General features: G+C 42.4%; 2 protein-coding genes and 1 long non-coding RNA gene across 6 annotated transcripts in view; 1 reads left to right on the forward strand and 2 right to left on the reverse strand.

The window, feature by feature from the left end:
* Window positions 1–27,908, forward strand: part of LOC310837027 — a 244,651-nt gene that overhangs the window by 214,045 nt on the left and 2,698 nt on the right. For 2 of the 3 annotated variants that reach the window (XR_014560338.1, XR_014560339.1), the window contains exon 2: window positions 26,411–27,849. This is a non-coding gene — a long non-coding RNA (uncharacterized lncRNA). Of the gene's footprint in view, window positions 1–24,974; window positions 25,423–26,410; window positions 27,850–27,908 lie in introns of those variants that run through there. The other variant, XR_014560340.1, reaches the window with a different exon arrangement.
* On the reverse strand, window positions 217–9,264 carry LOC310836955 (heat shock transcription factor, Y-linked-like). Its single transcript, XM_083722974.1, has 2 exons — window positions 7,564–9,264; window positions 217–1,084 (listed from the first exon to the last, which is right to left on the reverse strand). The coding sequence occupies exons 1-2, from the start codon at window positions 8,125–8,127 to the stop codon at window positions 311–313; spliced, it is 1,338 nt and encodes a 445-aa protein (XP_083579100.1). The 5' UTR covers window positions 8,128–9,264; the 3' UTR covers window positions 217–310.
* Window positions 9,746–21,313, reverse strand: TMEM185A (transmembrane protein 185A). 2 transcript variants are annotated; one of them, XR_014560318.1, is made up of 8 exons: window positions 21,078–21,313; window positions 15,406–15,582; window positions 14,539–14,746; window positions 13,428–13,511; window positions 12,010–12,186; window positions 11,226–11,349; window positions 10,091–11,065; window positions 9,746–10,051 (listed from the first exon to the last, which is right to left on the reverse strand). XR_014560318.1 is itself a non-coding variant. In XM_083723045.1 (7 exons), the coding sequence occupies exons 1-7, from the start codon at window positions 21,113–21,115 to the stop codon at window positions 10,821–10,823; spliced, it is 1,053 nt and encodes a 350-aa protein (XP_083579171.1). In that variant the 5' UTR covers window positions 21,116–21,236; the 3' UTR covers window positions 9,746–10,820. The 2 variants fall into 2 exon arrangements, 1 of the variants encoding a protein (XP_083579171.1); XM_083723045.1 differs by having other exon boundaries at window positions 9,746–11,065; window positions 21,078–21,236.

Here is a 27,908-nt window from a genome sequence, read left to right on the forward strand (position 1 = left end):
ATTGGATGACAGAGAAAACTCCCAAGTAAGTGTGCATTACAGTTTTCATCTGCAGGAACAGCAGAAAGCTGGCAACCCAAATAAAATTTACTATTATCCTACTATTCCCCTTTTAAAGTCTACACTTCACACAACTAGACCATTGTAGGAAACAAGTTACTCCGAATCCCTCTATGATGACATACAAACAGTTAACCTAGGTAGACAAGACAGGAGGAAAGGAAAGAAAGAGGTTTTATTCTTCAGTCCACGTCATTCTGATTTTCTCTATTTTAAAAGGGGGTGAGGGTTTTCCAGTCTGCCCTCTGTTTCATCGATGGTAACCACTGTAGTCTGCCGCTTTGGGTCCAACTCCTTTGGAAGCAGAAGTAGCATTTGAAGCACAGTTGCAATTAGGGCAATGGTGGTATGAAGGAGTTCGATGATGATGGGAAGATCTTGACATGGAAATGGCAGAAGCCGCTGCTATCATGGGCATGGAAAACCATGGGTTACAGAACGGGAGTAAACTGGCCCAATGAGCCTGCATGGCTGATAAGTCTGGGTACATGGTTGGAAAGGCTGGCAACCCCATCACCGGTGCAAAGGGGCTGTTGGGTACAGGAGGTATGACATGATACAAAGAGGTAGCAGATGTGGTGGTGGTCGAGTCGATCTCATGTGTGTTGACTCGAGCATGATTGGTGTGCTGGGGCAAATGGAAAGGAGCTAGCTGGTTCACTTTGTTGTCATTGTCCTCCGGGGCTGCCTGGTCAGAGGACCTCAAAGGGGTTGGAGGGGAAGCAGCGTATCCACTTCTCAGCCGGGCTGCTGCTCCAGCAAGGCCCTTCGGCATAGTAGGTTTTCGGAGTCCAGCTTTGTGCATTTTGTCCTTTGGGGAAGCTGCAAGGAAGTTACTTTCCCTAGTAGCAGGACCCAGAGTAGTTTCTGGGCTTCTTGACCTGCTCTTCAAGCAGCTTTCACTGAAGTCCTCATCTAAGGAGAAAGCAATGGGTGGTGTGTTTTTGATCCCAACTCTTCTCTTGCACCTTGCAAGAAGGTGAGGACAGCCTCTCTTAAAATTTGGGTTGTGGTAGAACTGTAACTAGAATAAAAACAGAGGAAGGGATGGAGTTAACATAAGGTTTCAAAGAGAAATGCAACAGCGAAGCAATGCAAAATGACAGTCTCCATTGCGTATGTTTCAATTTTCACACAATGGCTCTGAATTGTGGGATTTTACATCCTACATCTCTACTGATTCAGTTCTGAAACGGCGGAGGAAGATTGGAAAAAATTTAAGGACTATTTAAAGAAATATAGCAAAATTAATGAATGTTAAAATGACGTTGGATTAGAAAATAAGTGGTTAGTAGCGGCAATGGTTAATTTAAAGAAAATAAGTAATATTAAAATTAAGCTAAAAGTAAGGGAAGGATTTGCTGAAAATAAATTAGAAATTGGAATACAGACAGGGGAGGTACGAGGAAGTCGGGAAAGTAAGTCACAAGAAATTAAGATTTGAATTTATATGTGTTTTTTGTTTTTTATGTTTTACATTGTGTTTTGTTTGTTACTGTGTTGTTTTGTTTTGTTGTGATAAAAATTTGTTGAAACTTTAATAAAAACTTTATAAAAAAATATTCAGTTCTGTAATCTTATAATTATGAACTGAGTTGGTGGAAACTGGCATAGAGTTTGCTACAAAGCAGGAGGAAGGAATTAGGTGGCGCACATGTTGTCAGCATAATGCCTTTGGGAGGCTTAATAAAAGGAAACAGTAGCTAAGTGATATCTTTTCAAAACTTGAGTACAGATCTTGTTAAATGTACTAGGAACTCAGAAACTACAAAGGGAGTGGATGTATTGTTCTGAAGAATCTAGACTTAAAATCCAGAATATAGGTTTTTCAGATTAAGGTAGGTAGCCGTGTTAGTCTGATGCAGTCGAAATATATATTAAAAAATGTCCAGTAGCACCTTAGAGACCAACTAAGTTTGCATGCCCACAAAAGCTTATACTCAGAAAAACGTAGTTGGTCTCTAGGATGCTCTTGGACAATTTTTAAAATTTTTAATAGGTTTTTCAGATTAGGATCCTGCCCCCAAAGTAGGATGCTAGGGATTAGTGTCATAGGGAATCTGTGGCCTGTTTCCCCATTAGGGGTAATAGGCATGGCCCTACTAACTCTACTCTGTCCTCTGTCCTCCCCCACCAGCCCAGGGAGTAGCACTGCCTGTCAGTTTTCTCCTTCTTAGTGTCAATGTTGTCCTTGCAGAACTCAGCAGGGAGGAAGATGGGAACAAAACTAGGAATAGTTGGCTCTGAGTCCACTTACTGTTAGTTTCCCTGCTTCCCATCCTACCACATTCCAATGAGCACCAACCACCACTTCATAGAATTATTGAACAAGTGCACATATTAGTTGGTTGCTGTAGCAAATAAACCATTTTGTTTGTTTGCAACTAAATTGGAGTCTTTATACTAGACAGAAGCATAATAGAAAACCCCTAGTCACGTATTCCACATGCCTTCTGCACTAAGAACTTTTTATCTGTTTGGGGAAACAGTTGCAAAACTAGATGGTTTTTGTTTGCCCATATAGGGACACCTTTAGCATCATAATTTATCTGAAGATGAAGTGCCCAGAACATTCCTGAAACAAGGACTGGCAGTTACTGGTAAAAAGTGTCTTTCTCCAGTCATGAAAGGTTCAGGATGCTTGGTTGTCAATTTGAATAAATGCCATATTTATATTTATTATTATTCCCCCTTCTTTAACTCAATGGGCATAGTCCAGGAAAATTTAAATGCTTCTATATCCCATTGGTTTCAGTGAGAGATATGTACACAAACTGCATCCTATGCACATTTAACGGGGGGTAAGTCTCAACAGACACCTGTTGGAGCCTGCCGTTACAAGTGGCACTTCTTTAGGGTAAAATAAAGACGCAGAAAGCCAGTAATAATTTCCATGATAAGAGAGAGCAGCTCATTCAGACTTCTTCTCCTCTCCGGTAACTTTTTATTGTCCTTTGTTCTGTCCAGCCGCATGGCCGTTTGCCAATCTCATGTTACCTCAGCCGGTCAAGCTTTTATTGCCCCTTTACCATATAAGGTAATCATTGCCCAGAGGAATGTCAGGGGGCACCCTGCAGTATTTACAAACCTCTGCCTCTGGCTTTATGACTCCCACATGCCCTCTTTCTTTATTTTATTAATCAGAGCCATAAATGTCTGTTCCAATATGGTTATATCGAGATCGATAAGCGACTCTTGTGAGACTGGAGAACCATGCAGTACATACAGAAATCAAAGAAGGAATACATTGTATATAGCAAAACAAAATAATGCAAATAACTACTATAATAATCACTAAAATCAATAAATGTCGAAGCCAACTTCCATCCGGAAGCTAAGAATATAAGAATTCTCAGTCCAAGCTGCATGGTAGGCTTCCTTCCTAGTTTTTAACCATGCACTCGTGTCACTCCTACAGCACTGAGATTGGTCACTGTATGTTCCTGTAAGAGAACAAGAGCTATTAAAAGTGAATTTCAATGTATATTGACAGTTTGGATATATGCCCCATGATTCTTTCCCCTCTCTAATTTGAAAACAAACGGGGGCAGGCATACACACCCAACATTTAGAAGCATGCAATAAAACTTAATCATATCTTGCACAAAAATATTATTCCTCCATATCTTATGATAATTTTCTCCCCTAAAAGTCTTATTCAACAAAGCTGTTCTTATAGTTCGAGAGTGGCTGAGCCGTGGATGCTGCCAGCCAGAGTAGCATTCTGACGACTGCGGCTTGCCAGCTGATAAGATGAAATATGGTGGTTTCAACTGGACTGGGTCGTCTGCTTCTCTTCCTTGTATAACGGTGCAGGAAAGGATGGCAAGGCAAATGGTGAGGAAGGCAAACATTGCCAGATGCAGTTTGTGTGCAGCACCTCTAGGTGGCGCATGCGGAAAGGTTTCGATGCTTCATCCACAAAATGCTGACAAAGTGTAGGGGAGTTCCGCATGCTGTGAGGTAGGACAACCCACTGATATCGCTGGGTGGGCTGCAAATTGTTATATACTGGCAATGTAAAAGCAAACCGTTCCTGTCTGCTGGAGCCAGTGGGATGAAGGTGGTTCAATGTGGCCGAAAGTCAATTGTTCAGAAATAAGCTGTTCAGAAACGAGATGGTGCCATTGCTGCAGATTTTTCTTTTGGTGGAGGCCACTGTTCTACCCACACTGAGGTATCGCTTATCTTGGTTTGCCACGCTGGAAACGTTGTATCGGTGGCTACAGGCTGGTTTTTATTTTGCGCTGCTACCAGCAGATGAGCTGCTGTACCTACAGACTGACAAATGCGAAGCATGACTGCTGTGTCTGTGGCAGGATTGTGTATTATTGGTTGTAACGCAACCTTACAATCCTCATTTGCATTTTCAAAGGCCAATTGTTTGATAATTATTTGTTTGGCTTCAGGATTTTCAATTTGTCTACTCACTGCTGTAATCAGCCTGTCCATAAAGGAAGAATATGATTCTCTAGGTTCTTGTCTGATTGAACCCCACCTAGACTGGATACTGGTGGGTTCCGGGATTTTTCTCATTGCTTGTTGAGCAGCAAGAGCAGTATCCCTCAATAAAATCTGCAGCAGTGTGGCTTGCACTGAAGCCTGAGCAAAGGGCCCACGCCCCATCATAGCATCCATTACATCTGCGAGGGTAAGATTAGGATTATTCCCTCTTGCTTGTTGCAGTAAAGCAGGAGCATAAGCACGACAGGCGATTTCCCATTCATGGGCAAACAATACACCTGCTGACGGGGGTAAAACTGCACGTGCCAAAAGCTTGATGTCATCTGGCATCAACAGCTGGGCTAATGTAGCTTCCAAAAGAGCTTGTGTAAATGGAGCTTGCAGTCCATTTGTCCTAACTGACAATTGCAGTTCCTTCAAGATTTTAAAGTCAAAAGGTTGGTGCTGGGCTTGAGTTCCTGCTGGAGCACCAGCAGGGGGCACAATAACAGGGAATGCCATGGTATCCTGTGATAAGGAACAGGCAAGTACTGCACGTTGAAAAGCGGTAGCTGATTCTGCTGCTGAAAGAGCAGGGTCATTTCCAGCCAGACCACTGTATTTTTGCAGGATTGGGTCCTCTGGTGAGGAACTGTAGTCTGGAGGCTTGGGGTCTGGGGCTGCTGGCAAAGCAAGTGCTGGAACACATGGCAGAACAGCATGCTGAATTAAAGAAGTTGAAGGTTGTTTTGGCAATGCAGCCATGGAGATATTTTTTGGTGATAAAGAGCCCATAGCATAATGAATCTTACACCAAGCATTTAAAATTCAAACACTAAAATTGGGGTGTCCATGAAAATATGTTCCAATCTTATCCCATTGCTTTAGTTCCCATGTCCCATTTGCAGCAAGCCAGGGGCAGTGCTCATCGATGGCTTGAATGAGCTGTATCAAATCGCCATCAGGGACTTCCAATTTGTTGGAGGAGAGGAGAAATTTTAAGTCCTTTAAAAATTTCTGTTGCGGAAATGACAGGGAACTGCCCATATTTCTAAAATCAATATATAAGGGATCGACTCACCGGGATCTTTTTTTTAAAGATGTATAAGCGCTTTGAAATCCTTTCCGGACGTGGTGAGCCGATGATATCCACTGCTTGGATCGAAGTCCTCTCACAGTGTCTTTTAAAATCCTCTTAGTCTGCCTCAGACTGTTTCCTTTAAGTTGCTTCTCTCGGTTCTCTTTGAAGTCTGAAGTCAGCCTCACACTGCTTCCTTTTAAGTTTTCCTCTTCTTTTAATTGAGCCTCTGCTGTATTCTTTTATTCAGCCTCAGAGAGGGCACCACTTGTTGGAGCCTGCCGTTACAAGTGGCACTTCTTTAGGGTAAAATAAAGACGCAGAAAGCCAGTAATAATTTCCATGATAAGAGAGAGCAGCTCGTTCAGACTTCTTCTCCTCTCCGGTAACTTTTTATTGTCCTTTGTTCTGTCCAGCCGCATGGCCGTTTGCCAATCTCATGTTACCTCAGCCGGTCAAGCTTTTATTGCCCCTTTACCATATAAGGTAATCATTGCCCAGAGGAATGTCAGGGGGCACCCTGCAGTATTTACAAACCTCTGCCTCTGGCTTTATGACTCCCACAGACACCCATAGGATTCTGTTGTAAATCTTTCATGCTGTAATAAATCGTTTAGGAGTGTTTTAAGACAGAATGTAGATCTGAAATGCATTGATATAACTTCCATTTATCCAATCTAAATAATTTGCTGTTTTGTGCAGTCTGTGCACAGCATTAAGCTCACACAGAATGTGTTTTGCTGCTATATTTAGTATTCACACTGAACAGGCACTAACCTTACAATGACATTCCTGAGCAATTTCCATTTGCGTGAATAGCTCTTCTGGATATTGTACCACATAAGTTTCCCTCCCCCTTTATCAAGGCCTTTTAATTATTTTGCTTAGTTGATTTAGTAATCAACATTCATCTCTTCATGGAATTCTATGTATTTTAAGATTTTGAACATGCCTTCCCATCACAAGAGCCTTTACAGAACTAGCTTTCATTTTGTTTACAGTATATTTAATGTGCCTCAGTGTTCACATCTACAAGGGTACTCGACTGGCTACATCCAAATTTGACTTCAAAAACGAAAATAATGGCCTAGTAATCTTTAAATGAGGTAGTGCAAAGATTCAGTGAAGTAAACTATCTTTAAGAAATATAACATTAAGGATTGCAAAGGCATAATAGAATTATAGATGCAATGCAAGAATAAGCAGGTGGCCTGTTCGGGGATCAAACCCATAACCTTTTTATTATCAGCACTATGCTTTAACCAAATAGAGTTGTGCTCTTACACTAACTGCAATGTATAATAGCCAGCCAGCCATTTTTTTTCTGTGCAAGTTGCAGTCCCTATAATTGCAAAGTACAATATGAAGTACACTTTTCCAACTTATCCAGAAAAGCCTCTTGTCACAGCAAAAGTTGGAGTCAGCTTTTGAGAAGCTCCATAATGAATCATGAGTAGCCTGGCAGAGCATGACTCAGATGCCTTGAAGAGGGCTTGTGAGAATTAAGAGCAGATACAGAATGAACTGTATTCATTGTGAGTGGCATATAGTGAGGATGCTTTTTAGCTGATTATCTTAGGTTTCAGTGGATTTGTAAGTCCCATGTTGAATGAATTTATCTAATTCACATGACAATTAAATTAACCCCTCCTTTTCAAATATGTTTAGCAGCTTAAAAAGAAAAGGAGGTAGAGCTTTGAAGCAGGCATTATTGTGTTGTATTTGGGGAATGGGGAAACATTAGCGACTTTCTGGATTAATCTAATTACTAACACTATATACATTGTCTCAGTTGTGTCCACTCAATTGTGTCCTGGCCTTGAAGTAGCTCAATATCCACTATTTTTCCTCATTCTCTCAAGTACCTGTTTCCATTCTGTGTTGCTTTTTTCCCTTTTCTGGAGAATGACTGATCTTGCACAGTAAGCAACCTGTGAACTTAGAGCAATGTCTACCTTTTAAAAACCACACCATGGTCTTACCTTGCTAAATGCATAAGCAGCTTTTTCTTCTGCTAAAAATTCGACAAGGGAGGCAGACCTTTGAAAATTCTGTCTCATCTTGCTAAAGCCATAGAGATTGAGCTGACGAATGAAGCTTTTCATACAGTCAGTTTCAAAAATGCGCAATGGTCCTTTCCTCTCTAGAACCTCCTTTTTAAAAAGTTCTTCATCTATCACTACACAATTCCCATCGTCATCCCACCACAGTGACTTAAACTGATCACTTTCAACAATTTTCCAGAGTTTCTTTGGGAAAGTGAGGGATAGGAAATCATTGTCTTCAAGAGAACTATCATCACAGAGAGTAAGCCGTGGTCTTTTTGCCCAGGGTCCATCATTCAAAGCCTGAAAAGCATTTTCTTCTATCATAGACCTCAAGACTGTGTCACCAGCTGCAGTTTTATCATGCAACGGAGTAGATGAAATTGAGATTGCAGAATGAACTATTTCATCTTCAGCTGAAAAGTGTTGAGTCTGTGCAGCAGGAAGGTCCATGTCTATTTCTCTCTTCTCAGTCTGGTAATTTTTTTCAGCTGTAGCCATTTATACTATTAGTCAAACCATGCTGATAAGGCAGCAGCAGGCCTATTAAAAATGATGCTAGCTTGTAGGGAGCTTCAATAGGGAGTTCTAGAACATCACAATGAGACCTATCTTGTGCAGGTGTGACATCACAAAATGAACTCTGGTTTCCTAGCGAACGATTTCATAATGACTGAACAGTATTTATGCATCTTCACTGAACAAGGAAAATTAGGACAAAGCCTATCAAATATTTGCCTTAAAATATGCACCATAAAAGCATCACATACCCACTGGACTTTAATTCCAAGAGTGAGGGCACAAGCAAGTTCATACTTCCATTTTTTTTTAAAGAAAATTTGTTTGTGTAATTTCCTGCACTTAAAGGTGGTTTTACTCAAGGTGTTGTATGAATGCTATACAAAAAGCCCCATGGCACACTCTCTTAAGAAAAGTGAATTGTGTCAATACCACCACTGCATGTAACACAGTTCAGAACAAAATTGGGGTATAATAACCCCAGAAACTGGAGTTATTCTAGGCTATTTCAATCTGTAATTTTATAGTAAGGAACAGAAAGCTAAGAACCCACCCTTCCTGCTCTTACAGAAAAGGAAGCATGTTTGACTTGCTAGATCCACCTTGTTGTTCTGTGTAGCGTAATTGTACATCCTCATTTACAAGCAAAAGTTCATTAACAATTTAGGTGTAGAGTGCCAAACACTACTTCAAGTTTCCACTCCCTTCAGCTAATACTATTTGCCTAATACATACACTAAAGTTAAACACTAGATGCATACTGAACCTTGGTTAAATACATAGCTTTATGAGAAATGTGCAAATGTGGTTACATGTGCTTAAAATTTGTCACCTGGTGAAGAGGAAATCTGTTCCAGGCAAGCTTGTGAATAAGAAGGAAGCAACTTCTCATTTGCTATTCCAGTACAAGCCCTGCCTACACTGAATTTTCTATCATTGTAAATAAACCGTTCCTTTTTCAGACAAAGGAAGTTTTATGCCAAATTTCAAGCAACTTTGTTGTACAATAACAGAAAAATGGCTTGGGTTAAAAAGTGTCCTTCCATACATGGAATGGCTGTTTCCAACCTAGCTGAAGAATGGAGCATGAAAAAGTGACCCTAAGTGCAAAGAAACTCTTTCATGTAGTCAAGATTCTTTCACAAAGCTCTTTTAAAGATCTGCTAGTGTTCATCACATGGCCATTATGTTTTTGATATTATAATCTGAATATTCTAATGCCCCCTTGAAAAATTGTGGCACTGTCCTGCTAGAAGTCTTCTGCAAGTGTTCACAGAACAGAACCACTAAGTTTTTGCTTTCTGCTCAGTTTTTGAACCGAGCACAATAGGACTTCTTAAGTTGATTTTTACTATTGTTGTCATTTAGAACCTAAATGGTAAATCTAGAGAATGCCCATGTCATCACAAAATGGCTTATAAATGAATCCTATGTCATGTATTTTTCTTCCATTAAAGATCAGGAATTTTACCAAACAGAATATGGTACTTCATCATGGGCACATCCCAACCCTGGTTCCTAAACAAATCAGGGAGTTTGGAAGTATATCTATGAAACTATAGAGTTATTATGTGCTTTGTAGAAAATAGAGAGCTAAGCAAGCAATACAGGATACTTTATTGACCAGCCAAAAATTTGGAGACTGAGAAATAAGATTAACGAACAATTACATTTTAACAAAAGTGGAAAAGCAACTTTTCAAAAAGCTAGTACTTTCCCTTTTCCTCTACAGTACAAAGATTGTGGTTATTTACACAATAATTTACATATCTTTATCAAGGTAATTTGATCCATTAACAGTGGAAGAACCTAGAAGTCCTACCTGAGAACATGCTTGAAGCACAGTGTTCATGGTTTAATAGTGAAATTAAGAGGCTAAGGAGCATGCTGATATACCACCGTGTGACTATAATAATAATTATTATTATTATTAAAACTCCCTGACTATGGTATATTAACATAAATGGAAGTTGAGTGTACAGATTGACACAAAATATGTCACTCACAATAGATTATGCATTTCACACAGCCCTTTAAAAAAATACTTTTACATATTTATACTGTACAGTTTTAAAATATATTACATTGCCAAAATTCACATAAATACTATACAGGCAAGCTTTAATTAAAACAAAGCAGGAAGATTAACAAATAAAGCCGCATTTTCCACTTCTCTAAAACACTGTGGGTACAATCCAGCCCACAAGTTACATGTGTGCAAAGGCCACTGATTTCAACATGCCTTGCCCATCTGTAACTAGGCAGGTTTGATGCTCAGTAGGTAGGATAGTTATTTTAAATTCTTAATTGTACTGTGTAAAAACTTGGACTCCGTAGCTAACAAACTCTACACTGATGGTTCCATGCTCACGGCCAAACCAAGAGTATATGCCATAAACATGAGACCTGATAAAATGCTTTCCATTTGTGAACCTTATCCCAGCTATTGCATTCTCATTTGTTTTACTGGCGTGGTATTTCATATGCAAATACACTGAAACTCTCTAATTATATTAAAACAAATCTACATTATCTACATTACAAGCCATTAAAGCAGACACTGCTATCCATAAACAAAAACGAAGGCATGACATAAAAGTTGGCCACTGATTCCCAGTTGTGATTTAACAGGGAGTAGTCAGTCCTAGCTATGTGCTACATGGCCGAGTTCACTTTTAATCTGGCATATCAATGTTTAATTTGGGAGGCGGTATAACGTATTTCCCAGGACTCTGAGTAATGACCACTCCAGTCTTCTTCCGAAACATTGGAGCTATTTTCGGAGGTTCTGGGACAGGGGTTTCTTCTGCTTCTTCATTATCTTCATGATGCAGATCGTAAGAAATATTGCCGTACTCTCTTAGGAATGGGAAAATTTCAAGTAGAAACTGACAGAAGTCTTTGCGGATTCCAAACCACCCTGTACAAACAAAGGGTTATTGAGACCTTCAGTCTAAAATGAAATTTACCAAAAACCAAGAAGCAAAATAAACAGACCTCTTTCTGCTGCACGTAAAAATGAAAGGATGTTATTTCAATTTGAGAAGAATAAGGAGAAGGCTTCTCTGCAGAATACTTACAATGATTGCCTCCTTTCTGTCCAAATGTTGTTGCCATTAAAGTTATCAGTGAGAGCCAGAGAGGAACAAATATGGGTATATATGAGAATGTATTGTGTCCATCCAATCTGTGCACAAGCAGGATCTAGAAAGACAATTAGGGAGTTTCAGTTTCAAGCTTAATACATCCCCTTCCTTAAGAACACTAGATTATTTTAATGTGAATTTTTTCCAAACCTAGTAGAAACCCAATTCTAGACATTATCTTACATTCACGGGTCTCATAGAGCTAGCAATCTTTTCAGACAGCCATGTGTCTATTTTCAAGAAGGCCTTTTTCAGTCATGACTGCATATTTGACACAGTTTGGTACTGGGTGGAGAATACTGACAGCCTCAGTAGTTTCTAGTACTTGCAACTACAAATATAGTTTGAAAATGTATTTGTAGTTGCAAGTACTAGAAATTAATTGCAAAATAACTCTTTGCAACTAGAAGTGAAAGAAGCTATGCAAGATGCCTATGCACAAATGTGCTTAGTATGTACAATCTACAGAGATCACAGAATTCATAATCCTCTCATACAACTATCAACACCGCTCTACAAATCAGGCACTCAATACTCATTGTTATGCCCTCCCAACACTAAGACACACTCCCCATTTTGATGTGAAAATCTTATTCAGAACAGCAGCTCCATTTGCAACTGTGACTGCCTCTAAAAAGGCACACTATTAAAAGAACTGTGAATGATCTCCCAGACAATATTCCAACCTCACAAGGTAAATAGATAGTTTTTTGCCTACTTCAAAGGTGAGTAATGGAACTACGATTGTCATCCAACTGATGGCCATTGTTATGTGAGTTCTTCTTTGCTCAGCAATCACATCCATTGAGCGTAAGAATAGGACTGACCAGACAATGTAATAGAGCACAACCAAACACAGAAAGGACATCAGGATCCACAGAGGGACACAGACAACCTGCAAATAAGTAGGGAGAGAATGCTTTCACTTATCAGTCAGAAAAGCTGCCCAGTTTTCCTATGAAGGTAGTACCAGTTCTGAAATTTGTCATTATGTTTGAAAATCCTTTCAGTGCAGCTCCTTTAAAACCAAACAGAGACTCTTTACCTTTAACAACAGTCATGCAATCAGATGAACCTACCTCAAAGAACACACAGTACCTGGAACTATAAATCTATCTCCTCCCCACCACAGCTTTAAGAAGTTTTGCCTTAGTACAATACTTAAACAAGATTTATTTTAAAAGATGAACTTTGCTTCACTTGAAGTCTAAAACTTAGAGAGGAGTTTCTTCATGTACCCATATACTAGAAAGTGGTGTAGGGTGAGGGGTATAATATAATGGAGATATTAGTGGGGGGGGGGCAACTGGTTTCACAGAGCTTATTGTCAATATTGTCTTCATATGGAAGACGCATTATGAAGCAGGAGACTAAGATAAAACCACCACTAATGTGCTCGATGTTTCAATATAATTTGCACCTTACATTCTGAAGACCATATCACACACACATCTGAAAAGGAGACCTTTATAGCTTGTCCTTGCAGCACAGAAACCCTTATAACGTCTTATGGACATCACGGCAGCCTAAATTTCATTTACTGTTTATTCTGCTCACGCCTTTCTTCATCTTCTCTGCATGAAGCATCTTCCAAACTCTTTGTTATTCATCCGAGGCCCTCTGAATTCCCACCACCACCTGAATAAGTACATGGTGACCACAAAGAGAGCTTTCTCATCCACCGTACCTTAGATATAGAATGCCTGGGACTTACTTATGGATTTTAGAAAGCAGGCAATTTTTTTTTAAATATTGCCATGGTATTCCATTATGTTTTTATCACAAGTTTTAAGGTTGCTTTATGATTTTAGTGATATTTTTGAGGGTTTTGCTACAGCTTATGTGCTTTCCATTATGATTTTGCCGTACTTGTTTTTTAGTTGTATGTCACCCTGTTAATAAAAGTGTGGCTTGTAAATTGAAGAAACAATAAATACAGAAGGCTCACCTACTATTTACGATGCATCTTAAGGTTTGTTAAAACAAGTGGTCAATTTGCTTCGTGGATTATTACTCAGGTTTCCGTGTATGCCATAATTTAAAAACCCATTTTCCTTAGATAGCCATCACACTTAGCATTTGCATAAAACCTTAAAGCTTTGAAAATAGCATTAAAAATGAGCACAGTTTACGTACAAGCCATGGCCACTTGATAATTTCATCCAGTCGGAGTGCAATGAATATGAACTGGAGAATATTGACAGAACACAGGATTTCCAGCTAGGAAACAATAAAAGCAGGCATGTCAGAATCAAATAGGGTTTTATCCCCACCCCCCTAGAATGCTGCCACAGTCAAAATACACTCAACACAGCACCTGTACATAATTTTTGAGCTAAACATTTTGCTCCTTGAAGGCAAATTCGATAATACATTATGAGTGTGCCACCCCAACTGAAACATAAACAGGAAGTTAATAAGGCCCTTCGGGCATTCTAGCCTAGGGGCCAAATCTGGCCCAGTGTTGTTGTTGTTGTTTAGTCGTTTAGTCGTGTCCGACTCTTCGTGACCCCATGGACCAGAGCACGCCAGGCACTCCTGTCTTCCACTGCCTCCCGCAGTTTGGTCAGACTCATGTTTGTGGCTTTGAGAACACTGTCCAACCATCTCGTCCTCTGTCGTCCCCTTCTCCTTGTGCCCTCAATCTTTCCCAACATCAGGGACTTTTCCAGGGAGTCTTCTCTTCTCATGAGGTGGCCAAAGTATTGGAGCCTCAGCTTCATGATCTGTCCTTCCAGTGAGCACTCAGGGCTGATTTCCTTCAGAATGGATGCGTTTGATCTTCTTGCAGTCCATGGGACTCTCAAGAGTCTCCTCCAGCACCATAATTCAAAAGCATCTATTCTTCGGCGATCCGCCTTCTTTATGTATGGTCCAGCTTTCACCTCCCCATTTGGCTCATGATGCCATTTTTGGGAAGCCATGCCCACCCTGCACCTGACATCATACACAATGTCCTGCCTACCTGTCAAATTTGGCTCATTGGGGCCAGGGCATGCTGAAAGTTGGAAAGCCACCCTGAAGTTGGAAAGCCACCCTGATCAACTCTCTAGGAGCCAGCACAATTACTTTTCCATGCTAAGCAATATAATATGATATAATATATACATCTACTAAAAATTTATTTGCAACATGATTCAAAAGAAAACTGAGATAGAAACAGAAATTTTCAGTTTATAAACTTCAATTATAAATTAGAGCCCTCAACTCCCACCACAGCACTAACCCACCCATCCAGCAGTCTCACCTCCAGAGATCTGTCATGCCGAAAGCCCCAAACACAAGCTGCAACGGATACCGGAGACACAAAGAACAATGGCATAAAGACTAGAAGCCAGAAGCGGGTTCCTCTCTCAATCCCATCACAGACTAGCACTTCAAACATCAGCAGTAACAAGTGGATGCCAACTGCAATTAACATGGCTTTGAACTCCACACATGTTTCTCCTTCTGCACTAAAGGGGGGCAGAAAACAAATATATACAGTATTATGTTAGATGAACAATACAACTTTGTCCACATATTCATGGGGATTTGACTTAGCCTGCTCTCTACATATTACTTATACTTTCTGCAAATATGCTATACCCTTAGGGGGAAAGGTCACCTGTTGTGTTCATGGGGTGTACATAGATAAGTAACCACAGGATAATTGCTAACATGCCATCTTCCAAAGTGGCACTAACTGCATAGAGGACTTGTTTTTTTGGTTAAGGTCATCTACTAAACTACCATGCTCCTATCCCCATCTGAAAAGCAGTACTGTGAGGGAACTAAGATTGTGTAGCAACAGGGCCCACACAAGCACTCTCAGTGGTTATACAGTGGTACCTCAGGTTTCATACGCTTCATGTTACACATTCCGCTAACCCAGAAATAGTGCTTCAGGTTAAGAACTTTGCTTCAGGATGAGAACAGAAATCGGGCTCCGGCGGCGTGGCAGCAGCGGGAGGCCCCATTAGCTAAAGTGGTGCTTCAGGTTAAGAACAGTTTCAGGTTAAGTACGGACCTCCGGAACGAATTAAGTACTTAACCTGAGGTACCACTGTACCACAAATTTTACATGAATTAACCCACAGATTATTTAAATACACAAAAAGTATATTACTCTTACCGATACTGTGGGTTTCGTGCCCATACTCCAGTTCCTACTGAGGCGCCCACAATTACCATCAACTTCCACAGCCATATTGGAGCAAACACTGCCCAGTAGCTCCACTGAATCTTGTCATCCAAACGAAGAGAAAGCAAAACTGAGAAGAGCAGCAGGCAGGCATAGATAAGAAATTTGCTGGGGGGGAGGGTTAAAAAAGAGAGAGAATGATTTATTTATGCACACTAGATTGTAAAAAATCTAAGCAGTTTACAAAAGATAAAACAGTAGAACCAAAAAGAGTTTACAACCCTACTTTAAAACATGCAAAAGTTAAAATACTAAAACAGATTAATATTACCTCAACTTTCCAAGCATCTGGGTAAAGATAAAGGTAAAGGGACCCATGACCATTAGGTCCAGTCATGACCGACTCTGGGGTTGTGGCGCTTATCTCGCTTTATTGGCTGAGGGAGCCTGCGTACAGCTTCCGGGTCATGTGGCCAGCATGACTAAGCCACTTCTGGCAAACCAGAGCAGAGCACAGAAACGCCGTTTACCTTCCCGCCGTAGCGGTACCTATTTATGTACTTGCACTTTGAGGTGCTTTCAAACTGCTAGGTTGGCAGGAGCTGGGACCGAGCAACGGGAGCTCAACGAGGATTTGAACCGACGACCTTCTGATCGGCAAGCCCTAGGCTCAGTGGTTTAAACCACAGCGCCACCTGTGTCCTGCATCTGGGTAGGCTTGTCTAAATAGGAATGTTTTTAGCAGGCACCAGAAAGGGCACATTGAAGGAGCTTTCTTCATCTCAATAGGCAGGGAGTTCCAAAGTGCAGGTACTGCCACACTAAACAACTGAGATCTTAGAAATGAGGTATGATATGGCACCTGTAGTAGTGCCATTTCCACCAATCCAAGCCGTCAAATAGGCACATGTAGGGTAAGACGATCTTGTAGGTTAATTGGTCCCAGGTTGTTAAGGGCTTTATACTAATAGTAACACCTTGAACTTGGCCAGTAGCAAATCAGCAAGCAGTGTAGATCTGTAAGCACAGGTGTTATATGCTGATAATGCCTCACTCCAGTCAGCAATCATGCTGCAGCGTTCTGCACTAACTGCAGCTTCCAGATCAAGCGTGAAGGAAGCCCCACATACAGAACATTGAAGTAGTCCAGTCTTCTAGTAACAAACACATTAACATTAATGAATTTACATTTTTAGGGTATGTATGTTGCTGTCCTAGGTATCTTTATAAATTCAATATACATCTAAAGTACTGAACAAATAAAGATCCAAATGCACTCTGACTCAATCTACCTGCACACCTAGGTCCTATCACATGAGCACCAAAATCTTCCAAAAGAGCCATATATTATACATTGGTAAGACTGTACTAATAAGCTAAGGAGCTATTTCTATTCCAAGAACATAGCTCAGCTATCTGGCACTACACACCAGGTATATATGCCTTGGGAAGTTTCCTGCATTACTTTTTAAAGTTCCAGGCATGCTCTTAAGACTCAACAAATTAGTTGATCTATCAAAACACTTTTGCTACAACAAAACCACTTGCCATAGAGCTGTAGAACCAATTGGGCCAGACGCAATTCTCTTATAAGAGAATGTTATAAGAGAATTCTCTTATAAGAGAATGTGCTGGCCACATGACCTGGAAACTGTACGCCGGCTCCCTCGGCCAGTAAAGCAAGATGAGTGCTGCAACCCCAGTCGTCCGTGACTGGACCTAACGGTCAGGGGTCTCTTTACCTTTAACCTCATAACAGGGTATGTATTTGCTTTTTCCCTACTCCATCCCAGGGAGCTAGGCAAGTAATGATGAGTCATAAAATTCAATTCACAATAGATTAATTCCATTTTACCTTGTAAAAAAAGCAATATGTTTTTAAAACCCAGCTGTTTCCCCACAATATTCATACTTTCCTGGCACTAATTCTATTCAATGTTTTTTTAAAAAACCAAAAAACACTTTTCTGGTTTTCTCTTTATAAGATTTAAGCCTTCCATAATTTATATGTCCCAGTTTTCATTTGTTGCTCCAAAGAAGTAATAGATAGGGTGTGATGTACAAGCTAAGTGACATAAAGCTCTACTAGCAACTTAGTCATAATAAGAACCTCGGGATCCAGAGATAGAAAACCTTTGAATGCTAGTTGTCACGAGACAAACAAGGCAGGGTTATTCCTTTCAAGCAAGTCTGTGGTCATCCTGGAAGCATCTGGCTAGCCACTAATGGAAACAGGATGCTGGATTAGAAAGACCTTTGACTGAAACCAGTGCAGCATGTTTCAAAAAGTCCCTGTATCAAATCTCACCTCTTTAAGTTGTTTTAGTCAAATCACTCTCTGTCAGCCCATAACTACAATATTGGAGAACCTGATTACCCCTTTGAACTGGACAACATTAACAAAAATCACTAAAATGCCATAACCACACCTACTCCGCAACCAAACTTTGTATTTAAACCACAGCCTGGCAGCCATGACATAAATAATGAATTCCATGCAGGTGAATAAGCAGACTGACAAAGGAGGGATGGAGCTCTTCATTCATCTGCTGTTATCAACACAGAAACCAAGCAGGCTGCCAGAAGTGGGATGCCACCTGTTCTGCACCTACTACAGAAATGCATATGTTGAAAGAAGGATGGACCCGTTTCTTTTCTGCCGGCAGACTAGTAATTTTTATTACAGGCAATCCGCCCCTAAATTTACATATGTTCAGTACGTGCACAACTGTGCATCGCACTGAACCCAAGTGACCCAAAAAAAGTATCACAAAAAGGGGCTAGACAGGGCGACGTGTTTGCAGGCTTTTCCAATGGTGTTTAAAATTTACGTGATTTCACTGTGCCTCAGAAGTAATCTCCATGTAAATGGAGGGTTGCCTGTACTCACCTTATTTACAAGGCCAGTGTAGCTGACAGCATGGCCTTGAATCAAGCTGGGCTGGGTCTCAAGTCTCCCTTCAGCCACAATGATTCCAGGATGGCTGCAATCTCCCAACTTCATGTGGTGTCCATATTTTTAGGTATTTATAACTCACACTTGCATCTTCCTACGTGAGCTTCTAGAAGGAAGATGCAAGTGTGAGTTATAAATACCTAAAAATATGGACACTGATGGCTTTGTACTAGGAGTGGAAAGCTCTTCCAATCATGCAGGTCACTCAATTTTCACTGATCCCCCTATAACTACTACAGTCTGCTGTGCAATATTCCATGCTCTTCCAGGGAGTTTCCTAACCCTAAAGTACCGTTTTTCAGGTGTCTGAAGCTGGTAGAGAGACTGGCAAAAAACATGTGCTGCACCTTACACAACAAGTTACCCGCTCTAATAAAGCTACCATTCGTTTTACCCTAAGGAGATTCTCCTTCATGTCACTGCATCCATGCTTAAAAGGAACTCTCCTTAGGAATGCAAGCACATGAGCCCTGCTGATCAAACCAGAAGCCCATATAGTCAAGCATCCTGTTTTCCATGGTAGCCTATGGGAAGCCCACAAACAAGATGTGAGAGGAGTATGTCTTTTCACCTGCTGTCCACTAGTAACTGGTATTCAATGGTAGGTAAGCATACTAGCGTGGGGACGCAGGTGGCGCTGTGGGTTAAAGCCTCAGCGCCTAGGACTTGCCGATCGAAAGGTCGGCGGTTCGAATCCCTGCGGCGGGGTGCGCTCCCGCTGCTCGGTCCCAGCGCTTGCCAACCTAGCAGTTCGAAAGCACCTCCGGGTGCAAGTAGATAAATAGGGACCGCTTACCAGCGGGAAGGTAAACGGCGTTTCCGTGTGCGGCTCTGGCTCGCCAGAGCAGCGATGTCACGCTGGCCATGTGACCCGGAAGTGTCTCCGGACAGCGCTGGCCCCTGGCCTCTTGAGTGAGATGGGTGCACAACCCCAGAGTCTGTCAAGACTGGCCCATACGGGCAGGGGTACCTTTACCTTTACCTTTAAGCATACTAGCAGCCACTGAAAACCTTATCAGCTCCATGAATTTATCTAATCCCCTTTTAAATCAAACCGGAGTTGTTAGTATGTCATACATAAATGGGCCTAAATGTATTGCTTTTCTCCCCAGCAGCTTAGCTATGGGAAATACTTCTCTCCTGCATTCCACTACCCCAGATACTTGCTTCAAGTTCAGGAACACCTTTTACCACCCCCAGGCTCCATGCAGCATCCACAGCTACCAGCCAATAGACCATGGAACTTCCAGCTGCAAAGGCAGCATACTTTTCAATGCCACACACCCAAATACTATCCTGTGCTCCTAGGAGAATGTTATGAATGTGTATATGCATTATATACACACACACACACACACCGTCAGCTCATGCCACCCATGCTTAATGAGAGATTCTCTCCCCCACACAAAAAAGTAAGTTGCTTTGGATTGCCCCTGGGCAAGATAAAGCAACTAGTAATTTTATTTTATTTTAAAAGAAGAGATGTCATGTGGAAAGATGAAATCTCACATTCTAAAGCATGATTTTTGTGCTGATTGCACTTCTGCCTGCCTGCCTGAATGAATGTGCCCCTTGGCAGGCCAAACCATTCAGACACCTCACCCTCACTATGTAACCAGCATCACCAAATGTCAAATGCAGAAAAAAGCATTTATAGTCCTGTGGTTCCAGCCTGTGCACTCTGCCACATTCAAAGGAAGATATCTATCTCCACATACTTTGTGAAGTGGAAGCTTGTCCATGTGGAGGCAATGTTCCTGAAGATCTACCAGGCTACTAACTGGTTTAGACCAATCCACAAGGACCTAAGAGCAGGTCTTGTTCAAAGGTTTAAAGCTCTAGGTTTTAGGAGGTCAACTGTGTATCTGATTTAACTTTGTATTATTGGGGGCACTCTCCCAACAGTTTGACTTCACTGTCAGAAGACAGACAGATGTCAACAATTGGGGAGGACGTAAGCGGCCTGCTTTGGAATTTGAAAGCAAATAATAATAATAATAATAATACTCCGCCCATCTGGCTGGGTTTCCCTAGCCACTCTGGGTGGCTTACAGTACATAAAAAAATAGTAAAACGTCAAAGAGTATGTGGGGATGTTATGTTAAAATCCATCGGGAGAAGCGGGTTCACTCATCTGACAAAATTTTCTGGTTTCCATTTCGTCTGCTTTGCGTATTCTATCTTCTGCAATAGCTTCAGCGGGACGAGACAGATGAACAAATAATGCCATATATATACACACACACACACACACACTTCTGTTTACTTTATAAGGTATAAGCACTGGTTTATGGTTTGTTTTTTAAAATGCCATCCGTTTTATTTTATTTACTTCGTAAGACTTATGCACCACTTGATTGTTTTAAAAAAGGAGAGACACCCCTCGAGGCGGTTTGGAACACTTCCCTTCCCCGCCCCAGTAAAATCGAGGAAAAATTCACAACACGCGGAAGCCGAAATGCCAAAAAGTGTTTAGGATTCGCCTCGGCTTCCCCCCACCCCCGATTAGCAGGGGCCGAAAAGAGTACAAAGCGCAGCGAAGGCGCCTCCTTGACCTCAAGGGGCAGGGAGTTCCGACGGTGCGGGCCAAGGAATAGCAGCAAGGAAAAGAACAATAGGGTTTCTCGCGAATAACAATAGCCGCCCCTCCGAGGCCCCTCTGAACCCACACAGAACCGGTCTCCGCCTCGGCCCCTTTCGGCCTCACCTGGGATTGAAGTCCTGAAACAAGCCCCTCAGGTTCATGGCGATCCGCCTTCCGCCGCCCTTCTCACAGGGGACGCATCGCGGGACCCCCCAAAAAAATGTCCGCCGCCCCACAGCCGCCCGCCCTGTCCCGTCCCCTCACAGCGGCCGGGCCGCACTGCGCCTGCGCCGCCGCTCGGGTGCGCACGCGCGGGATCTCGGAGGCTGTTCCCAGCTACCCCTCCTCTCCCTACTCCCTTGCGCCCAAGGCTGCTTTTTTCCCCCTCCTTCCCGGCCCACCACCGAAAGCTCTGGGCCCCGCCCACCTCCGTCAGCTAAAGGAGTTGGGAAGGCAGTGCGCGTGCGCGGCGACCAGGCGCCTGCGCCGTAAGCGCCGTCGAAGCTTTGCCCGGTTGCAGCGCAGGGAAGGGCAAGGGGATAAAAGCTTTTTCTAAGGAACTGGGGAGGGAATCGCAACATAGGGACCACAATCCAGCGCCCAACCCCGTCCCCGTGCAATGCAGGAATTTTTTTTGCCTAACTTGAGGCCGGAATCCACGACTCTGAGATTAATGCTCAACCGGGGGTCTGGGTTAAAGGCGGATCTGCACGGATCCTCAGGGATCCTCCACTTTTAAAAAAATAACTCCAACAAATCCAGTGTCAAATCACATCTGGAAGGCACGCCTACAGACTGGACTATAAAAAACGTGGATCCAACACTTAGCCGCCCTGCAGCACCACAAAAAAAGATCCTCATAAATACATATGATTTTTATATTGAAACAAAATAAAAACACCATGATACTATACACCACGTGTCTGTAGGCAGAACAATGGTTAAAAAACATGGATCCTCATGATTTTTGCACTAGATCAGCCCAAAGTCACCATCAGATCAAATATCATGGCCATGGTCACAGATTGCACCACAAAAATCATGTATCCACGGCTTCCTGGCAACTCCATGGCCCAAAAACATGATTTTGAAGCACGGATCCTCATGGATCCTCACGCTTTATGTATTGAGCTACCCCAAACTCACCATCAATTCACACATCATAGCCAGGGGCATAGCCTGCACCACAAAAATCATGAGTTGCACTACAAAAATCACAAAATGCCCTTAACAGCACTGTTAATGTCACCACTGGAACATTATTATCAGAGCCGAGAGGAGAATGTACGACTATATATTGTACCAAGATATGGTTCATCTTCAAGAACAGATCAAATACATGCCGAAGCATTAAAGAGGAGAAAAAATATGAAACTGCTTACATACTGTCAACTAATATCCAGATTCAAGAAAGACTGTATGGCAAACAGTTAAATCAGTGAAAAGACAGAATTTGAGTCCATCATAACAGAGGTCTACCTTTTGGGTAAAATTTATAAACTATTACTCAAATATGACACTGAGCCTGAACAAGCAAAACATTATATGACAAAATGGATGCAAAAATTTTAAGAACAGTTTACAGTGGAACAATGAGAACAATTATGAATAAAGGAATAAAGATCACTGCAAGTTAAGCCCTAAAACAAAACTGGTACAGTGAAACCTCGGGTTGTGGACGTACCGGTAATCCGTGATGAAGGCATGTCCGCAATCCACAGCGTTCACATCCTGAAGCGTTGTGTATACGCAGGCGCCGGCACAATTTGATGCTTCTGCACATGCGCGAGCGGCAAAACCCGGAAGTACTTCTGGGTTTCCCGCAGTCTGCAACCCGAAAACACGTAACCCGAAGTGGCCGTAACATGAGGTATGACTGTACAAAAATATTCTTTCAATGGTATATAACTTTGAAAGATATACAGAAGATGAATAATGAAATGAATGGACATTGCTGGAAATGTCATAGACCTCAAGGAACCTTCTTCCATTTATGGTGAATCTGTGAAAAGACCAAAAAGTTTTAGAGGAAAGTTCATTTTGAAATGAAAAAATGTAAAAAAAACACACCAAAATTTGCATTGGACCCCAAAACTATGCCGTTGGGAATGACTCCTTCAGCTACTGTATTGAGAAATCGTCAGTGGAACTATTTAGTTATATGACCGCAGCAGTCAGAGTGGTGTTGGCTAACGTATGGAAATCTGACATATGTCCTGGAATAGATGAATGGAAAGAGAAAGTATCAGAATATGCAGTAATGGCAAAACTTGCGATAGACTCATGGCAGAACATAAAAAAACTTGGAATCTTTATAATTTGTATACAACTTAACAGAACTGTAACAAAATGAACATCTGTATGGATTTGTATAACAGACCTTAGGTTACAAAAATATTTCCTCTTTAAAAATAGAAGCTTTGTGTGTATATAATAAAGAAAGAAATATATAGTAGAAGAAATCTTGTCTGTCTGATCTAGAAATGAAATCATATTTTAAAATAATTTTTGCTTTAGATTTTTATAATCATATATGGTATTTCTCCAGTAGAAAACTACCTAGAATTGGAAATAATATTTAGTACACTAACCTTTGTTTAACTCTTGATAAATGTCAGCTTGCTGAGTTATTTTGTACCATTGTGATTCAATGTTATATTTGCCAGCAGGCAGACCCAACAATACAGAGTTTTGCTGCTTAGCAAGAGATTTGGGGAAGTTGCTACCGTTCTTCACTGTGATAAGATTACACACTGAGTACTCATCTCCTGTTTACTGTGCAAGCAAGTCAGCCAGGCCATAGCATGAGTACCTGCCAGCAATCTCATCCTAGGTCACCTCCTATGCAGTATCAGGCAGGTGAAGTCACTAACATCAATGAAAAACTATACCTAAGGTGAATTCTGGGACTCCAGAATCCACAGATACCTGCACAGTCTCTAGCTCAGGTGTGGGGAACCTTCCAGATGTTGCTGAACTCCTGCTTGCTGGAGTTGACAGGAGTTGCAGTCTAGCAAGAGGTGGGGTGGCCAAAGGTTCCCCACACCTCACCAGAGGAAAAGGATTCTGCATATGCTCAGGAGCACATTTGCCCTGTGGTCTTTGAAATGCTACATCCCCCTTGGAGGTCAATGATTTCTGTGCATACTCCAGGACACTCAGCCAAGGTGCCAGAATTTTAGTCAGCCAAAAGGTAGCTGCTGCACTCTTGAGACACAACATCTGCTGAAATTGCTGATAAATTTGCACTGGCTTCCTCGCCCTTTGAGACTATCTGAGGTGGGAACTGGAACAGGCCTGCCTCTATGAGCACTTGTTAATTGATTTTAGCACTCCTTTGGAAAGAAGCAGGTATGTGCTCTTTGCGACTGGGCATATTTCCAAATGTGAATTCTGAAAACAAACAAACAAACAAACAAAAAAAAAAACAGACTGTGAAGCATTCATGTGCCCATGGCTCTGGAATTCATGTGCTCCCATGACAGAGAGGTTTTATGAGCGAATTTGATTGTTCCTTTCCCCACTTAGGCCGGACAGGTCCCCAACACATCTGCCTTTAATGTTATGGCCCACCATTAAACTTGCATGCACCACAAAATGTGCCCCCCACATGGAAAGAGCAGGCTGCATTTACCCTTTTCTCTCCCGATCTGAGTTCCACCTGAAAATTATGTGGCAGAAGTTACAAATGCTTGCAAATCCATGCCCTGCTTAATTCACAGAGTGCAGAAGGGTAGTGATATTATTAAGCCCCCCGCAGCAAACGTAGAAAAAGAGAGCAACCAAGCACCTTAGAAACAAATGGATTTATCGTGGCAGAGCCAGTCGTAGGGCTAGAGAGTTTGGGATTAGAGCATTTGGATGCGGAACAGCAGGTGCCTCCGAGTTCTGACAGAGGAGCATCACCACTCAGGAGGGGCCAGCTGCGGCCAGGTCATGGTGGGGTGGTTGCCACGGTGACAAGGACCCGCCCTCCTTTGTGACATCTCTTGCTTCTCCTTTAAAAGCCACTAACCCTTGTGGATTAGTGAAGAGAGGTTAGAGGAGAGAGGTGGTGGTGGCAGTTGGTGGTGGCAGTTGGTGGAGAGTAAGAGGAGGATTAGTGATTTGTTCTTTTTTCGTTTTCTTATTTTGATTTTGATTTCATTTATTACTTTTATTTGATTTATTTGATTTGATTTATTTTGATTTTCTTTTATTTTATTTTAACACTTTTATTTATTTTATTTTATTTTTTGTTCTTTGTTTTAATATTTTTGTTTTTTGTGCACACCTGTTCATATTCTGTATATATATTAATTTTTTAGATAGAGGAATAGTTAGGGTTAAGTGTAGGGTTAGGGTGGGGGTTAGGTATAGACTTAGAGCAGGGGTTGGGGTTGGGGTCAGATTTAGGCTTGGGTGGGCATTTTAGATAGTTACTTTAGATAGGAGGGTGGGATCTTTTCGTTGTCAACATGGGCAGACTGTAAGTAGCATCCCTTTCTCTTCATCTCTGGGGGTGTGTGTGTCACAAACTGGGAGGTTTTTTCTGGCAGACACCTGACAGGTTTGTCCCTGTCCCTCCCTTGACCTCCACCTTACATCCATTAAGTAAAACAAAGAAAAATATATACATGGTCCTGTTTCCCAGCCAAGTTGAGTACCCCCTATTGCCCTGGCCAAGTCTCCAATCCATGTAGGTTGGATCCACTCTTGTCCTTGAGATGGCTAGCTGTCTGGCACTCAGAGACCAGGAGCGCAGTGATAATCACCCCGGCAGAAGGGTTGTTGTGTACGTGGTCTCATGCTTCAGGGATGATGGCTGCCCCTAGCCATGTCCCAAGTGCCTTCTCTGCTAACCATCTTCCTTCTGAGCAGAACAGCATTGGAACGGTGTCAATCCGATGTTGGATTGCTTTTATATTAATATTTGAAGGTTTTCCCACTGCAAGAGTAGGCGAGTGCTACGACCAGATTTTTCTTCTTCTTCTTCTTCTTCTTCTTCTTCTTCTTCTTCTTCTTCTTCTTCTTCTTCTTCTATCACTCGTAGCAGAGTAAGATCGTAACAGAGTAACAGTGGGTTTTAACCGTGAGTCCATAAGTGATAGTGGAGGCCAATTCTGGATCCACACGTCCTTCCACAGTGGGGACATAGTTTTCTGGGCAGGAGTTGATCACAGTGAGGGTTTGCCAAGTGTGCTTTCCTCTATTGAAGGCCGAGCCTTTCGCTCACAAGGCGCTCAACCAATCCGCTCAGACTATCCAAAGAACTGTCCAATAGCAACCAGTGAGCGCCACGAAACAGCACCCTCTAGAACAAAGCACTGAGGGCACAAGGAGAAGGGGATGACAGAGGACCAGATGGTTGTACAGTGTTCTTGTTGCTACCAACATGAGTTGGACCAAACTGCGGGAGGCAGTGAAAGACAGGAGTTGATCACAGTGAGGGTTTGCCAAGTGTGCTTTCCTCTTAGCTCATTTCTCCCTTGCATCCTGAGTTCAAGTGTCTTCAAAGCCCATGACACCTTTGGTAAAGGCTGTTCTCCTATTGGGCACTCACAGGCCAGTGTTTCTCAGCCATTGGACATGACCAGTCCAATGAAGTTGGTGTTGAAGAATCATTGCTTCACTGGTGATCTTTGCTTCTTCCAGGACACTGGTATTAGTTCGCCTGCCTTCCCAAGTGGTGTGTCACATTTTTCGGAGACACCATTAATGGAATCTTTCAAGGAGTTGGAGACGGCGTTTATAAGTGATCCATGTTTCACAAGCATACAGCTGGGTTGGTAGTGCAAGAGCCTAGACTGAAACTTAAAAGACTAGTTTCAATGGACCAAGAATGGTTTTCATGGCTGGTTCTGACTTTCCCCTTTTCCCAGTGGGAATTCCTACTTGTAGAGCAGAGGCCATGGCTGGTTGGCAGCTGCAGTGCCTGTGTGCTTTGTTCTGTTGTTGTTGTTGTTGTTTAGTCGTTTAGTTGTGTCCGACTCTTCGTGAGCCCATGGACCAGAGCACGCCAGGCACTCCTGTCTTTCACTGCCTCCCGCAGTTTGGTCCAACTCATGTTGGTAGCAACGAGAACACTGTACAACCATCTGGTCCTCTGTCATCCCCTTCTCCTTGTGCCCTCAGTGCTTTGTTCTAGAGGGTGCTGTTTCGTGGCGCTCACTGGTTGCTATTGGACAGTTCTTTGGATAGTCTGAGCGGATTGGTTGAGCGCCTTGTGAGCGAAAGGCTCGGCCTTCAATAGGGCAAATGTTCTACCCTTATTTATGGGAGCCTTTGGAATAGAAAAAGGAAAGGACTGTGTCAGGATGTGTTTTGTGCGGACATTTGTAGAAGTGAAGGTGTTGATTTGGGGTACAATCGGAGGGGGGGGGGTATGTGCCTGCTGGAGGGGGAAACCCCCCGCCATCCTTTCCAAAAAATCTGGTAACAATGTTAAGAATGACCAAATTTCATTTGCTTCATGAAATTTATATACTGCTTGACTGCATGAATGAGTGGGCCAGGCTCTCTGGGTCCTGGCATGGCCATAGCTCTTGAACCCAGAGCACTTGGGACCTCCTTTCTCTCTCTGCCAGCCCTTCATGCTCTGGGATGCCTCTTTCAGGCTCTGATGATGCCCCTTCAGGTCACTGAACTGCAGGGAGATGGAAGGAATTGGTCATGATGGGCTGGCAAGGATCGATTAGGTTCCACATATGCTTTTCTGTTCTGCCAATTCGGCAGTGGTTTACTGTTTTCTCCAGACTCCCCTCCTCACACCCAAACACCCCCCAAGAATTGGGGCTGCCGGCGTCTGAGTCGCTCTCTCTGCTCATCTCTTCTAGGATCAGGTGCTTAAGGCGCCTCTTCAGGCGCTGCCACAGGGTGGTCCCCCAGTAAGACCCAGAGCAGCCCGTGGCACCAGGTGAGCCAGTGGCCCTCCTTTTTTGGATAGATGAGGGCAGGAATGGGCATGGGGGCAAC

Source organism: Podarcis gaigeae (assembly GCF_964106915.1).
Source record: "Podarcis gaigeae genome assembly, chromosome: Z".
In the NCBI taxonomy this organism is placed as follows: domain Eukaryota; kingdom Metazoa; phylum Chordata; class Lepidosauria; order Squamata; family Lacertidae; genus Podarcis; species Podarcis gaigeae.